Raw genomic sequence first — 17,732 nt, 5'->3', positions numbered from 1 at the left:
TTAGGGCCCACTCAAGAGAAAACACCGTTAGAATGATTAAAAGAGAGATTTCACCGGTTGAATTAAAAGGCTTGAATGAGAGAACCTCCACGAGAGATCTTGAACGAATGCAGAGTGGAAACACGAATCTTCGAGATATCTTGAGCACTCCGGAACAATTGAATAGCAAGAAATGACTGAATATGAGGTGCACCGACATAAGAAGGTATTAGAAAGGAGGAAAAAGGATATGATCAACAACAAAACTCGAATCTAATTCACCGGAGAAGAAAAGAATGAAGAATGACGATCTTGAAGCTCCATTAGAATCTTCATGAGAATCACCGGATAAGAACATTGACGGAAAGGACGAAGAAACTTTACATCCATAAGATGGATACTTGATTAAGAAATTTTAATCCTTCAAGAAAAACAAGGGTGGGAGGGTGGGAAAAAACACCGTTGAGAATGAAACGAACACCGTTGAGAAAGCTTGAGTTGATCTTGCGGATGTTGAAATGATCGGATCCACTTGAAGAGAGAAACACCGGTTGAACAAGATTGACATGACAATCTCGATTATCATGAAGGATTGGTATTCACATCGGAGTATGAGAACACCATTTGGGGAAGGTATGGAATCAACACTTGACATTGAAGCAACTCGAATACCACAACTCAAAACAAAACAAAGGATTGGCTTGCAGAATAAGCCGGAACAAACATATGATAGAGATTTCGTCCGAAGTTTTCGTGGTGGGGCCTACACGGGCTCGATCGTACAGCACCATCTTGTACAAGGCAGTGCACATGACATACGAAGCGTCCCCGAGTCGGCATAGCCAAGGACTCTTTAAGACACAACGAGACCACTGTAAAATCAACCGTGAATAGGCGGACCACTAGACGTCGAACCCCAATTTCATATCATACATCTGTCGAAAAGATATCCTAAGAGCTACTTGAATTCCCACTTATAAACTCCCTAAATTTTCCGGTTATGCAATCAGGTGTTGGGGATACAGGGGAAGCATAATATCTCACCCAAAACTAGCAAATCCTACATCCAGCTGTATCCATCCTTCAACACAAAACCAAGAAACCTTCGGAAATCATTTACCTCAACCTTCGAAAAGCATCCGTTATACAAGCTATGGCAATACTCCCGAACTCCCACCCCAGTACTAGGTGGCGTCGAGGTTATCTGCATAAAAGAGATTTTCGATGTCGGCGAAACTAAACTCAGGTATTCCAGAACTGCAACGATAAAATTGTGACGACAACACCTCGGAGCTCAACTCCCCGGGACACTGCCACAACCCCTAAATGACAGGAGGCACCAAGAACAATGTTCTCGTCACAAAACCATCGGAACGATTCCAAGATACCCGCGTGATCCTAAAACAATTTAGTGGAATTTGAGAAGAGAAGAGTCAAAACTCTACGCCAGGATGCCTTACCAGAGCGATGAAGGGTTTGGGGAGTAAAAAGAATTCCTAAACTCTTCGATATATAATTCCTAAATGACTCAAAACATTTTTTTCTAGACTCAACTCGTCAGCTAAATCGATCAAGCAGTGGGGGCTCCTAAGGTCGGGGAAGGCTCTGATTACCAACTTGTAACTCCCTCGATGCGGTTATATCTCCCACGTGTCGAAGCACGACTTAGAGGCATAACCGCATTGAAAGCAATGTCGCAAGTGAGGTAATATTCGCAAACAACCCATGTAATACAATAAGGGAAAAGAGATATATAGTTGGCTTACACTCGCCACTTCACACAATTACATGAATAAAGCATTACATCAACCAGTTACAATCAAGGTCTGACTACGGAGCCAAAATAAAAGAAGACTACCCCAAATGCTACACAGATCCCCGATCGACCGCAACTCGGCTCCACTACTGATCAACTAGAACGAAACAACACAAAGGACAAGATCTTCATCGAGCTCCTCCTGAGCTTGGTTGCGTCATCTGCGCGGACTCATCGGCACCTGCAAGCTGGTTTTGGAAGTATCTGTGAGTCACGGGGACTCAGCAATCTCACACCCTCGCGATCAAGTCTATTTAAGCTTATGGGTAAGGTAAAGGTATGAGGTCGAGCTGCAGCAAGCGACTAGCATATATGGTGGCTAACATACGCAAATGAGAGCGAGAAGAGAAGGCAAAGCACGATCGAGAAACTATGATCAAGAAGTGATCCTAGAACAACCTACGTCAAGCATAACTCCAACACCGTGTTCACTTCCCGGACTCCGCCGAGAAGAGAACATCATGGTTACACACGCGGTTGATGCATTTTAATTAAGGTCAACTTCAGGTTTTCTACAACCGAACATTAACAAATTCCCATCTGCCCATAACCGCGGGCACGGCTTTCGAAAGTTCAAATCCCTACAGGGGTGTCCCAACTTAGCCCATCACAAGCTCTCACGGTCAACAAAGGATATTCCTTCTAGCGGGAAGACCCGATCAGACTCGGAATCCCGGTTACAAGACATCCTCGACAATGGTAAAACAAGTCCACCAACAACGCTCGAATGTGCCGACAAATCCCGGTAGGAGCTGCACATATCTCGTTCTCAGGGCACACTCAGATGAGACTAGCTACGAGTAAAACCAACCCTCAAGTTTCCCCGAGGTGGCCCCGCAGGCAGCTCGGTTCGGACCAACACTTAGAGAAGCACTGGCCCGGGGGAGGGGGGGGTTAAAATAAAGATGACCCTTGAGTCTGAAGAACCCAAGGGAAGGTGGTAGGTTGTTAGTGCAAATGGTAAAACCAAGGTTGGGCATTGCTGGAGGAGTTTTATTCAAGGCGAACTATCAAGGGGTTCCCATTATAACCCAACCGCGTAAGGAACGCAAAATCCAGGAACATAACACCGATATGATGGAAACTAGGGCGGCAAGAGTGGAACAAAACACCAGGCATAAGGCCGAGCCTTCCACCCTTTACCAAGTATATAGATGCATTAGTTAAATAAGAGGTATTGTGATATCCCAAACAAATAAACATGTTCCAACAAGGAACAACATAGCCATGTTCCAACAAGGAACAAACTTCATCTTCACCTGCAACTAACAATGCTATAAGAGGGGCTGAGCAAAGCGGTAACATAGCCAAACAACGGTTTGCTAGGACAAGGTGGGTTAGAGGCTTGGTTCAACAATATGGGAGGCATGATAAGCAAGTGGTAGGTATCGCAGCATAGGCATAGCAAAAGAGCGAGCATCTAGCAAGCAAATATAGAAGTGATTTCGAGGGTATGGTCATCTTGCCTGAAATCCCGCAAGGAAGAAGAACGAGTCCATGAAGAAGACAAACGGATGTAGTCGAACGAATCCTCACAAACGCGGCGTTATCGGAACTAACCCGAAGAAGCAACACCGGAAAGAAGCAAACAACATAGTAAACAACCATCACATAAACATGGCATGATGCACAATCAAGTATGATGCATGTCCGGTTTAATGAAGCATGGCATGGAAAAGTGCACAAACATAACTACAAGTTAAATGGAGTCGAATATGCAACAAGTTGCATATTGACGGAACACCACATCAATTATTTAGTTCACTCCCGGTTAGATACTCAACAATATTAAATGTTGTTAAGCATGTCAAGAGGTGAAGCATAACAAAGCTATATCATCTAAACAATTTAAATGGGGCCGGATATAACAAATAACGAATCCGGTAAATCCCCATATGCCATAGTAATTTATTGCAACAACAATTTAAACATTTTAATTGTTGTTATCATGATGCAGATGACATGAACTAGTTTATACATTTTTTTATTAAAAGTTGGCAAGAGCATTAAGAAGCATTTGTCACTGTGGTGGAAAGGAAAGGGGTGCCATGGCAACGATAACGAAACGGTGCCACGACAACGTTCCGGTTCCGGTAACTCGATTGAGATACCGATGCAAAGGAGAAGTGTGCGGATGCGTGCAAAAGATGGTGGGGCGCTCCCGGATACCGGATGTCCCATGAATCGACGACGGTGTCAAATGAGGGAACAACTAACGTTCACGGGCGGATTACAACAACCAACATGCATTCGTTCCACGGATCATCGTCTCGGCGGTTATACCTTTTGGAGCGTGCTTTATCGGAGCGGTTCGGGTCGAGCGATGTAGTCGTTCACGATCGTCGTGGGAAGTAGTCGTACTCGGCGATGGAAGCGGAAGTAGTTTTTCACGCTTCATTTTGGGAAGTAGTCGTTCTCGTGGCGACGGTAGTCGTTCATGTTCTTTGTCTCACAAGTTTCCGTAGATGTTCAGGGGCATGGCGAGAAACTCAGCATTTCGGTGCGATGTAGGGGTACATGTCGAAGGTCGTCGTGGTACTTGGTGTAACATAGGTCTTCGGGGTCGTCGGGCACACGTTCACATTGTGGTTGTACACGTCGACGGTCTTATCAGAACCTCGTCAATGTTCGAGATCCACCTTGGCGATCCGAAGGGGTACTTGGCGTCATGGTACTTGGGTCTTCGGACTTGCCGGTCTCGGTTCTTGCGACGGTAGTGGTACAAGGTCGTCGTGGGACTTGATGGTCTTGACAAAACGAAGGGGTACTCGGCAAAACCATGTTCTTCGGAGGTCGACGGTAGTGGTACACGTATCAACATGGTGTGGTTGTACTTGACAGGTCCGGTCTTGGCGTGCGAACGAACATGGCACGATGTACAGATGTAGTGGTGGCCCTGGCATCTCGCAATAGTAGTACAGGAAGGCAAGGACGCGGCCGTTGGTGAGGTTGTAGCGGCCTTGGGCGTGAACTCCGGCGACGTGACGAGGGGAACGGTGAGTCCCCAGATGGAGGAGGACGGGGCCAACTGGATCTGGTCGGAGTAGAACGGAGGCGGCGGGGCGAGCTCGACGGAGGCGAAGCCACAAACGCAGGGGGCCGTGCATGAAGAGCAGAGGCGGGTAGCAGGAGCGGCAGGAGGATGGCCGGCGCTGGTCGTGGTCGCCGGCAGCGACCGGACACGACAGCGGGGCTTGGTGGAGCTCGGCGGCCTGGTTCCACAGACGCGGACAAGGACGGCGGCGGGCGGCCGTGAGGGACCTCCTGTCCAAGGCGCAGCAGTGGGAGCTCTGGCCTGGGTAGTCAGGGACGAGGCCAAGGCCCGGGAGGGAGCGGCCGGCGGAGGCCGGAGCCAGAAGTCGAGGCGGCGGCTTCCATGGACGAGGCAGGAGGAGGCGCGAGCGGGAGGAGGAGCAAGGCCCCATGTCGAGGCAGGCGAACGGGAAGGGGAAGGAGGGTGCTCGCGAGGGAGAGGCTGCGATGGGGATCGAGCTCCTCCTTTGGCGGCGCTAGGAGGAAAGAAAGGGAGAGATCGAGGGGAGAGGAGATGGATCGGGCGAGAGAAGGACCGAGAGGGAGATCGAGAGAAGGAGGGGTCGAGCGAGGCCGCAGCGCTCGCTGACTCTGGCGGCGCGAGGGAGAGGGTCCAGATGCGCCTAGGATTAGGAGGGATACGGGCCTTGGCCCAAAAGGTCAAGTGGTTGGCCTTGTTGGGCTGGGCTAAAGGAAGACTAGGAAGAGAGAAGGACAGGGCCAGCCTAGAAAGCTAAATTGGGCTCCCAATAAAAAAAATAAAAAAATAAAGAGAACTTTGAAGAACAGAAAGAGAGAATTAGAAAAGGAATTAGACCAACAGGGATATTTTCCTTGGACCAAGAAAATATGAAGGATTTAACAAAAATGGTTGGAAGAGGTTTGGGCAAACTAGGTCCGCACTCATTTGAATTTAATTCAAATGGGTTCTAATAGAAAGTGGGTGCTAGGACGGTCCAGAAATGATTGAGAATCTCGGTGGAGCTCCGGAAAAAATAGAGAAAGGATATATAGCAAAGTTAGAGTCCAAGAGTTGTGATAACAAAGGCATTGGGATTTTGCAAGTGTGTTAAGGTGAATTCCAAAATAGTGGAATATTTATAATAGCTCCCTAAATATTAGGAGGATATGTTATAAAGAGAAGTCACTCTTCCCTCGATTTAAATGGATCGAAGATTCACAAAATTTATTTAGTTGAGATGCAAATGATTTATGAGATGATGGCATGATGCAATGCAAAAATAAAATGGCAAGCACAAATGAAGCACACGGCGAAACCCGGAATATATGGAAGTCTTCTCGAGCATCGGTCTCGGGGCGTCACACAACTGCCAAGCTTGGGGGAGTGCCCCGGTATCGTATCACCATCACTTTTATCTTTATCGTTTTCCTTAGTTCGATCCTTTTGGTATTATCTTGATCTAGTAGAATAAAATTTATGGCATGATCTAGTTTTGAGTTTTGCTTTATAATTCCTCTATGTAATCGAGTCCGTGAGCTATATAATAAAGATTTTTGTTGAGTCAAGGGCTGGATTATTTTGCCATGATCCTAAGGGAATAAAAGAAAAGAGAAAGGAATAAAAAGAAACAAAGAGATCATGTGAGTCTTATGGATAGTAATGAGCTCACATAGAAAAAAGTATGATGAATAAAAGTTGTTGAGGGTTGACAAACATAGTTTTGGTCATTGTTGCAATTAATAGGAAGTAATAAAGAAGGAGAGGTCTTCACATATAAATATACTATCTTGGACATCTTTTATGATTGTGAGCACTCATTAAAATATGACATGCTAAAGAGTTGACGTTGGACAAGGAAGACAACGTAATAGGTTATGTTGTCTTACATCTGAAATAAATTATATTGTCATGGATCATCCAACATGGTTGAGCTTGCCTTTATCCCTCATGCTAGCCAAATTCATCGCACCAAGTAGAGATAATACTTGTGCTTCCAAATACTCTTAAAACCATTCTTGCCATGAGAGTCCACTATACCTACCTATGGATTGAGTAAGATCCTCTAAGTAAGTTGTCATCGGTGCAAGCAATAAAAATTTCTCTCTAAATATGTATGACTTATTAGTGTGGGAAAAAAATAAGCTTTATACGATCATGTGATATGGAAGAAATAAAAGCGACAGACTGCATAATAAAGGTCCATATCACAAGTGGCAATATAAAGTGACGTTCTTTCGCATTAAGATTTTGTGCATCCAACCATAAAAGCGCATGACAACCTCTGCTTCCCTCTGCGAAGGGCCGATCTTTTACTTTTATCTCCCACCTTGCATAAGAGTCATGGTGATCTTCACCCTTCATTTTTACATGTTATCCTTTGGCAAGCACAGTATGTTGGAGAGATCCTGGTATATATGGCTAATAGGATGTGAGTTTTCATGAACTATTATTGTTGACATTACCCTTCAGGTAAAACGTTGGGAGGCAAACTATAAGCCCCTATCTTTCTCTATGTCCAATTAAAATATGTCCGATTAAAACGTTGGGAGGCAAACTAAGTATTGCGTGAGTGTCAGCAATTGTTAAAGACTATATGATAGTTGAGTATGTGGACTTGCTGAAAAGTTCTTACTTATTGACTCTTTCCTATGTTATGATAAATTGCAATTGATCCAATGACTGAGATTATAGTTTGTTGGTTTTCAATGAAGTTTACGATTCATACTTGAAATTGTGATTGAATTATTACTCTAGCATAAGAAATCATATGACAAGAATTATATAAGTTGTTGTTCTAAGAATGATCATGATGCCCTCATGTCCGTATTTTATTTTTATCGACACCTTTATCTCTAAACATGTGGACATATTTTTCGATTTCGGCTTTCGCATGAGGACAAGCGGGGTCTAAGCTTGGGGGAGTTGATACGTCCATTTTGCATCATGCTTTTATATCGATATTTATTGCATTATGGTCTGTGATTACACATTATGTCACAATACTTATGCCTATTCTCTCTTATTTTACAAGGTTTACATAAAGAGGGAGAATGCCAGCAGCTGGGATTTTGGGCTAGAAAAGGAGCAAATATTAGAGACCTATTATGCACAGCTCCAAAAGTCCTGAAACTTCACGGAAGACGTTTTCAGAATATATAAAAAAAACTCGGCGGAAGAAATTCACCAGGGGGGCCACACCCTGCCCACGATGGTGGGGGCACGCCCTACCCCCCTGGGCGTGCCCCCTACCTCGTGGGCCCCTGGTGGCCCTCCGGTGGCCCTCCGGTGGCCATCTTTTGCTATATGAAGTCTTCCGATGGGAAAAAAAAACAAGCCATCTTCTCGGACGAAACTCCGCCGCCACGAGGCGGAACCTTGGCGGAACCAATCTAGGGCTCTGGCGGAGCTGTTCTGCCGGGGAAACTTCCCTCCCGGAGGGGGAAATCATCGCCATCATCATCACCAACGCTCCTCTCATCGGGAGAGGGCAATCTCCATCAACATCTTCATCAGCACCATCTCCTCTCAAAACCCTAGTTCATCTCTTGTATCCAATTCTTGTCTCCAAGTCCGGGATTGGTGCTAGTAGGTTGCTAGTAGTGTTAATTACTCCTTGTAGTTGATGCTAGTTGGTTTATTTGGTGGAAGATCATATGTTCAGATCATATATGCATATTAATACCCCTCTGATTATGAACATGTTTATGCTTTGTGAGTAGTTACGTTTGTTCCTGAGGACATGGGCGAAGTCTTGCTATTAGTAGTCATGTGAATTTGGTATTCGCTCGATATTTTGATGAGATGTATGTTGTCTCTCCTCTAGTGGTGTTATGTGAACGTCAACTACATGACACTTCACCATTATTTGGGCCTAGAGGAAGGCATTGGGAAGTAATAAGTAGATGATGGGTTGCTAGAGTGACAGAAGCTTAAACCCTAGTTTATGTGTTGCTTCGTAAGGGGCTGATTTGGATCCATATGTTTCATGCTATGGTTAGGTTTACCTTAATACTTTTGTTGTAGTTGCGGATGCTTTCAATAGAGGTTAATCATAAGTGGGATGCTTGTCCAAGTAAGGACAGTACCCAAGCACCGGTCCACCCACATACCAAATTATCAAAGTACCGAACGCGAATCATATGAGCGTGATGAAAACTAGCTTGATGATATTCCCATGTGTCCTCGGGAGCGCTTTTCTCTATATAAGAGTTTGTTCAGGCTTGTCCTTTGCTACAAAAAGGATTGGGCCACCTTTCTGCACTTTATTTACTTTTTTTAGTTGTTGCTCGTTACAAATTATCCTATCACAAAACTATCTGTTACCACTTATTTCAGTACTCACAGAGAATACCTTGCTGGAAACCGCTTATCATTTCCTTCTTCTCCTCGTTGGGTTCGACACTCTTACTTATCGAAAGGACTACGATAGACCCCCTATACTTGTGGGTCATCAGGTAGCAAGAAGGATTTCTGGCGCCATTGCCGGGGAGATCTACGCTCAAGTCAAGACATACCAAGTACCCATCATAAACTCTTCTCCCTCGCATTACATTATTTGCCATTCGCCTCTCGTTTTCCTCTCCCCCACTTCACCTTTCACTTGTCTTTCGCCCTTCTTCTGTTCGATCTTGTGTTACCATGTACCTTCTTTTTGCTTGCATCTTCGCTTGCTAAAAGTTTATGGATCCTCATCCACTTGCTAATCTCTTTAAGAGATCCAGTTATGATGAACCTATTGCTAGTGAGTCGAGTGCACTAGATTATCTTTATGAGGTTTTGCTTGAAATTTATGAATCTAAAAAGTGTGATGAATTACTTTATGAAGCAATTCATGATAGATCTTTGAATAAAAAGCATGATTGCAATGATATTATTATAAATTCTATGAATGTCAATTGTGCTAATAATATGCAAAACCTAAGCTTGGGGATGCTAGTTTTGCTATGTCCACTACTTGTTGCAATGATCATGATTGGGGTGATTCTTCTTTTGATCTTGAAAATTTATTTAAGCCCCATGATGAATATGAGATTGATAATAGTGTTTTCAATATTATTGGAAGTGGGTTTGGAAGAGTGTCAACTTTAGATCCCACATATTTGGAGAATGTTCAATCTTATGAAATTTTTGGTAAAAGTGGGTTTGGAGAGGTCATGACTTTAGTTAATGTTAATCCCACTACTTTGGAAGAGTGTCAACTTTGCATGCATGTGGATCATGAAGAGAAAAATTTATGTGATAGCTATATTGTTGAATTTGATTATGATCCTACATGTAATTATTATGAGAGAGGAAAATATGGTTGTAGAAATTTTCGTGTCACTAAATTACCTCTCGTTATGTTGAAAGTGCTCTTGTTTCTTTCTCCTTCCTTGCATCTGATAGTTTTTGCTTGTCTTGATAATGTGTTTGTTTATACAATGCCTGTGCATAGGAAGTATGTTAGACTTAGATGTGATTTTCATATGCTTCATGATGCTCCCTTCGTGTTTCAATTGCTATCTTTCATGTGAGCATCATTAAAATTATAGATGCCTAGCTAGGGGCGTTAAATGATAGCGCTTGTTGGGAGGCAACCCAATTTTATTTTTGTTCTTTACTTTTTGTTCCTATTTAGTAATAAATAAATTTTATTTTCTCTATCATTATTGTGTTTTTTATGTTTTAATTAGTGTTTGTGCCAAGTAAAGCCTTTAGGATCTTGTTGGGTGATTGTTGTTTGATCTTGCTGAAAAAACAGAAAGTATGCGCTCACAAGAACAATTTTCGTTTTTTTACCAGAGAGCGATAAAATACCAATTCCAACTGCAGTAGATCAATATAGAAATTATTTAGGTCGTCCTAATTTTTCAGAATTTTTGGAGTTACAGAAGTATTCAAAACCTCTAGATTGCGACAGACTGTTATGTTTTTAACAGATTCTGTTTTTCATGTGTTGTTTGCTTATTTTGATGAATCTATGGCTAGTATCGGGGGGGGGGGGGGTATGAACCCTAGAGAAGTTGGAATACACTAGGTTTAACACCAATATAAATAAAGAATGAGTTCATTACAGTACCTTAAAGTGGTGGTTTGTTTTCTTATACTAACCGATCTCATGAGATTTTCTGTTGAGTTTTGTGTTGTGAAGTTTTCAAGTTTTTGGGTAAAGATTTGATGGATTTTGGAACAAGGAGTGGCATGTGCCTAAGCTTGGGGATGCCCAAGGTACCCCAAAGTAAAATTTAGGGACAACCAAAAGCCTAAGCTTGGGGATGCCCCGGAAGGCATCACCTCTTTCGTCTTCGTCTATCAGTAACTTTACTTGAGGCTATATTTTTATTCACCACATGATATGTGTTTTGCTTTGAGCGTCTTGTATGATTTGAGTCTTTGCTTTTTAGTTTACCACAATCATCCTTGCTGTACACACCTTTTAGGAGAGACACATATAAATCGGAATTTATTAGAATACTCTATGTGCTTCACTTATATCTTTTGAGCTAGATAATTTTGCTCTAGTGCTTCACTTATATCTTTTTAGAGCATGGTGGTGGTTTTATTTTACAGAAATTATTGATCTCTCATGCTTCACTTATATTATTTGAGAGTCTTTTATAACAACATGGTAAATTGCTTTGGTTATGAAATTAGTCCTAATATGATAGGCATCCAAGATGGGTATAATAAAAACTTTCATATAGAGTGTATTTAATACTATGAGAAGTTTGATACTTGATGATTGTTTTGAGATATGAAGATGGTGATATTAGAGTCATGCTAGTTCAATATTTGTGAATTTGAGAAATACTTATGTTGAGGTTTGCAAGTCCCGTAGTATGCACATATGGTAACCGTTGTGTAAGAAATTTGAAGCATGAGGTGTTTCTTTGATTGTCCTCCTTATGAGTGGCGGTCGGGGATGAGCGATGGTATTTTCCTACCAATCTATCTCCCTAGGAGCATGCGCGTAGTGATTGTTTTTGATGACTTGTGGATTTTTGCAATAAGTATGTGAGTTCCTTATGACTAATGTTGAGTCCATGGATTATATGCACTGTCACCCTTCCATCATTGCAAGCCTCTTCGGTACCGTGCATTGCCCTTTCCCACCTTGAGAGTTGGTGCAAACTTCACCGGTGCATCCAAACCCCGTGATATGATACGCTCTATCACACATAAGCCTCCATATATCTTCCTCAAAACAGCCACCATACCTACCCTATATGTCATTTCCATAGCCATTCCGAGATATATTGCCATGCAACTTTCCACCGTTCCGTTTATTATGACATGCTTCATCATTGTCATATTGCACTGCATGATCATGTAGTTGACATCGTATTTTTGGCAAAGCCACCACTCATAATTTTTTATACATGTCACTCTTGAATCATTGCACATCCCGGTACACCGCCGGAGGCATTCATATAGAGTCATATTTTGTTCTAGTATCGAGTTGTAATTTTTGAGTTGTAAATAAATAGAAGTGTGATCATCATCATTATTAGAGCATTGTCCCGTGTGAGAAAAAAAGAGAAAGGCCAAATAAAAAAAGAAGACCCAAAAAACATGAGAGAAGGGACAATGTTACTATCCTTTTTCCACACTTATGCTTCAAAGTAGCACCATGATCTTCATGATAGAGAGTCTCTTATTTTGTTACTTTCATATACTAGTGGGAAATTTCATTATAGATCTTGGCTTGTATATTCCAACAATGGGCTTCCTCAAAATGCCCTAGCTCTTCATGAGCAAGCAAGTTGGATGCACACCCACTTAGTTTCTTTTGTTGATCTTTCATACATTTATAGCTGTAGTGCATCCGTTGAATGGCAATCCCTACTCCTCGCATTCACATCGGTTGATGGACATCTCCATAGCCCGTTGATTAGCCGCGTCAACGCGAGACTGTTTTTGTCTTCTCCACACAACCTCCATCATCATATTCTATTCCACCTATAGTGCTTTGTCCATGGCTCGCGCTCATGTATTGCGTCAAAGTTGAAACAGTTTGAGAATACTAAAGTATGAAACAATTGCTGGGCTTGTCATTGGGGTTATGCATGATAGGAGCATTTTGTGTGACGAAAATGAAGCATGGCCAAACTATATGATTTTGTAGGGATGAGCTTTCTTTGGCTATGTTATTTTGAGAAGACATAATTGCTTGGTTAGTATGCTTGAAGTATTATTATTTTTATGTCAATATTAAAATTTTGTCTTGAATCTTTCAGATCTGAATATTCATGCCACAATAAATAAAATTACATTGAAAATTATGTTAGGAAGGATTCCACATCAAAAATTCTTTTTTTATCATTTACCTACTCGAGGATGAGCAGGAATTAAGCTTGGGGATGCTGATACATCTCCAACGTATCTAATTTTTGATTGTTCCATGCTATTATATTGTCTGTTTTGGATGTTTAATGGGCTTTACTATGCACTTTTGTATTATTTATGGGACTAACCTATTAACCGGAGGCCTAGTGCCAGTTTCTGTTTTTTGCCTATTTCAGTGTTTCGCGGAAAAGGAATATCAAACGGAACCAAACGGAACGAAACCTTCACAAGGATCTTTCTTGGAACAAACACAATCCAGGAGACTTGGAGTGGAAGTCAGAGACGCAACGAGGCGGCGACGAGGTAGGAGGGCGCGCCCACCACCCTCCTGGGCCCCTCGTAGCTCCACCGACATACTTCTTTCGCCTATATATACTCTTATACCCTAAAAAGATCTAGGAGAGCCACAAAACCACTTTTCCAGCGCCGCAACCTTCTGTACCCTTGAGATCCCATCTAGGGACCTTTTCCGGTGATCTGTCGGAGGGGGAATCAATCACGGAGGGCTTCTACATCAACACCATGGCCTCTCCGATGATGTGTGAGTAGTTTACCATAGACCTTCGGGTCCATAGTTATTAGCTAGATAGCTTTTTCTCTCTCTTTGATCTTCAATACAAAGTTCTCCTTGATGTTCTTGGAGATCTATTCGATGTAATATTCTTTTGCGGTGTGTTTGTCGAGTTCCGATGAATTGTAGATTTATGACTAAGTTTATCTATGAACAATATTTGGTTCTTATCTGAATTCTTATATCCATGATTTGATATCTTTGCAAGTCTCCTCGAATTATCGGTTTAGTTTGGCCTACTAGATTGATCTTTCTTGCAATGGGAGAAGTGCTAAGCTTTGGGGTTCAATCTTGCGATGTCATTTCCCAGCGACAATAGGGGCAGCAAGGCACGTATTTTATTGTTGCCATCGAGGATAAAAAGATGGGGTTTATATCATATTGCTTGAGTTTATCCCTCTACATCATGTCATCTTGCCTAAAGCATTACTCTATTCTTATGAACTTAATACTCTAGATGCATGCTGGATAGCGGTCGATGTGCGATGTAATAGTAGTAGATGCAGAATCGTTCCGGTCTACTTAACACGAACGTGATGCCTATATTTCATAATCATGCGTAGATATTCTCATAACTATGCGCTTTTCTATCAATTGCTCGGCAGTAATTTGTTCACCCACCGTAATACATGCTTTCATGAGAGAAGCCACTAGTGAAACCTATGGCCCCGGGTCTATTTTATATCATATAAGTTTCCGATCTACAATTCTAGTTTACTATTTATTTTATTTTGCAATCTTTACTTTTCAATCTATACAACAAGAATACCAAAAATATTTGTCTTATTATATTTATCAGATCTCACTTTCCTAAGTGACCGTGAAGGGATTGACAACCCCTTTATCGCATTGGTTGAGAGGTTCTTGATTGTTTGTGTAGGTACTAGGCGACTTGCGTGTAGTCTCCTACTGGATTGATACCTGGGTTCTCAAAAACTGAGGGAAATTCTTACGCTACTTTGCTGCATCACCCTTTCCTCTTCAAGGGAAAACCAAAGCATGCTCAAGGGGTAGCAACCATGCATTTCGACCCTACCAGAAACTACGAGAAGAAGGACTACACCCACATAATGAATATTCTAGATGATGCTCTCCAAGGCTTCAACATTAGGGGTGGCCACCTGCAGATCAGGAAACAAAGGAACAAGAAGTTGGGTTTCTCGCATAAAACTAACTTCTGGTGCATCCATGTCCCAGAACCAAGCAAGAAAGATGGATTCTACCACCTCCATCTCATGATTGAGTTCAGCATGGATGACCAAAAGCTTCGCATGACAAGCATAAACGATGATCATATCCGCAATTGGGTTGAATCTCATGGAGAAGCGGATTATAAACTTAGAGATGACTTCTTTCGCATCCAAAGGGACATTGCGATGATCATCATGAAAGAAGTCATCGATGAGAAGGGGATGTTCCACCACGGACCTATATCGCGAGCTGACGTCCAAACTCGCATAGGCATGCAACGTCATGACCTCACGCTGTTCAAGAGGCTAGGGTCCACCCTTGATGATATGGAAGGATGGAACTTCTAGTGATTTACGATGCTGATGATGATGATATGTGTCGGTTGAAGTTGTATATTTTCTGTAGCGATGAAACTTTGTGATGTCCATGGTCCCTGCCAAACTTGTGTAACACTACTTTGTTAGTTTGGGTACGTTGACCTGCGTACCTCTAGTTAACTAGTTTGCGTACTATATGTTGCATCTAGTTGCTAACCCTTTCTTTTTCGTGTTGCTCTAGTATATTTTGTTGCATATGATTGTACATTCTCTTGATGAAGATGCATCTCTAACAGGTACCTAGATTCTTGATGGTGAAGAAGCAGTGCTATGTCATGTACAAAGGGAAGGTTCCGGGAGTGTACGACGAGTGGCCTGAGTGTCAGGCGCAAGTGGATGGGGTCTTGGGTGCCAGCCATAAAGGCTTCAAAAGCAGACAAGAAGGCGAATCTAGTTACTTGAGGTTCACGCTAGCGCGAGAGAGGACTCATAACCGCCGCCTCATGTACTGCATAGTTCCGTTCTCACTCATAGTGATAGCTCTTCACGCGTATATCATTGTTTAGATGTATGCCGATGTAGTTGCAAGGATTCAAGACTTGTATCGCCATTTTCGAGATGATGAAAAGAGACCACTTTGTGTTGGATGATGATTATGATGATGACATAATTTGATGAGACTATTTGTATGTATATGCTATGATTATATTTGTATGTGTATGATATGCTAGAGATTATTGTATAAAGCCCTAAACAAAATTCAGCAGCACAAAATATGGAGCATATTTTTTTTCAAAAACTAATAACAGTAGCGTGGGGTATGGCTTTAGTAGTAGCGAGTTCTTAGTAGTAGCGCTCTTTGTTCAAGGGCGCTACAACTATTAGCAGGAGCGCTTGTTGTAGACCAACGCCGCTACTATCCCTAGGTAGTAGTAGCGTGGGTCAAACCGCACTACTGATAAGCATTAGCTATAGCACCGCATCAGTAGCGCAGCCACCCGCGCTACTGATAAGCATTTAACCCACACTACTGCTAGGCTTTTCCCTAGTAGTGCACGTTCCCTACCGAAACCATTAGGCTTGTTGTGAGAGAAGCTCTGGTTTGCGAGAAGCTTATACCCAAACCTGCCCCAAATGGGACTATATTTTTTACCACGGCATGTCGATGCCGTTCCATGATATCATGTCAAGTTTCATGAATTTCAGACGAGTTTTCAATTTACTAGAATCTTAAAACCATGTATCTCAATGTTAGCGGCCAAGCGACAGTGTCAAGGTGTTTGACATTATTTCTCATTTCTTGCATGTGACCTAAGCTTGCAACCAAGGACAAACATTAGATTTTGCAACCCATTTTTATGGACTGGAGCATGTGCATGTAGTTCAACTTTGAATTATGAACATAAATGCGTAGAAAACTCAGTTAACGTATAAAAATCTTCAAACGATCCCCCCAAATTCATCCCCATTTCTTGCATGGTACATAAGCATAAACCCATAGACACATATATGATTTTACAACCCATGTTGTTGCACCGGAGCATGTGCATGTAGTTTAATTTTGAATTGTGCACCTGAAATGGCTAGAAAACCAATTTAATGTATAAAATGTCCAAACGAACACTGAATAATTCCAATTCTTTTATGATACACATATAGTTGCATGTTCAATGCAGATAAAAGTTCTAGCAATTGAAACACCATCCATTGCGCTATGACCTCATGATGTAATTCAAATCAAGATGAAAAATCATGTAGATCCCACACAGTTTATTATCACCAACCATGTGAGATGCAATACAAAATGTCCTGGAGCACCGTCTGATGACCATTTGCGTGCTAGTTTTTTCGTTGAAGTGATTCAAAATTTTCGGCTTCCGCGGAAATATCTTACTCCCTACCCCCTACCCCTTACCAAAAGCCACATTTTCCCTGTTTCCACCTTCCTTTCCAAGTTGAAACCTTCACTCCTTGCTTGCAGCACCACCTCCTCGCCAGCGACCCTCCTTCACGCTGCTCGGCCTCGCCTATCCAGGCATGTAATCCACACCCGACCCCCATCCCCCTCCTCCTTCCACATCCCACATGCCCCGACCACCGGCGCGACACCTTCCACCCAAATCACCGACCCCTCCACCAAATAAGTGCCGCCCCAAGCCATGGTGCATGCTGTATAGCTAGGATCTCAAGGAGAATTTGGTAGCGGAGAAGCAAATTGTTGCCGCACGCGCGGATGAGGTGACGATGGCTGCCATTCGTGCCAACCCCCAGATCTTGGAGGATCACCTCACCGTCGAGGCCACCGTCAACGCCTCGTGCGCCGACGCCGCGACGCAGTTGGCTGCTTTAAACGACAGTTCGTGGTGTTTTCTTGAGGCCACCCTTGATGCCTCGATGAAGACTACGAGGTGTTTTCTCAGCGTGCACGTGCTTACCTCATCTCGAGAGCCAGCAGGTTGGTGCCAAGAGCGGCTCAGGAAACTCACCACTATGACGTGGGCAACCACGACGCAGAGGCCTCACCCTCTTCAATGTCCA

At 42.7% G+C, this 17,732-nt stretch overlaps 1 protein-coding gene across 1 annotated transcript in view; it reads right to left on the bottom strand.

Moving 5' to 3' along the window:
• Positions 1-434: 434 nt before the first annotated feature.
• LOC147985128 (uncharacterized) overlaps positions 435-17,732 on the bottom strand; it is a 45,864-nt gene continuing 28,566 nt past the window's right edge. The window contains exons 4-5 of the mRNA XM_087541420.1: positions 4,079-5,561; positions 435-3,350 (exon numbers count right to left, since the gene is read on the bottom strand). Of these exons, the coding sequence (XP_087397546.1) occupies positions 4,374-5,561 (1,188 nt within the window). The 3' untranslated portion in view covers positions 435-3,350; positions 4,079-4,373. The remainder of the gene's footprint in view (positions 3,351-4,078; positions 5,562-17,732) is intronic.

The sequence above is a fragment of the Triticum urartu genome, chromosome 2A (assembly GCF_056163025.1).
Source record: "Triticum urartu cultivar PI428250 chromosome 2A, HENAU_Tu73, whole genome shotgun sequence".
In the NCBI taxonomy this organism is placed as follows: Eukaryota; Viridiplantae; Streptophyta; class Magnoliopsida; order Poales; family Poaceae; genus Triticum; species Triticum urartu.
Note: the sequence above shows the minus strand (reverse complement) of the source record. Positions and strands in the feature narration are given on the sequence as shown.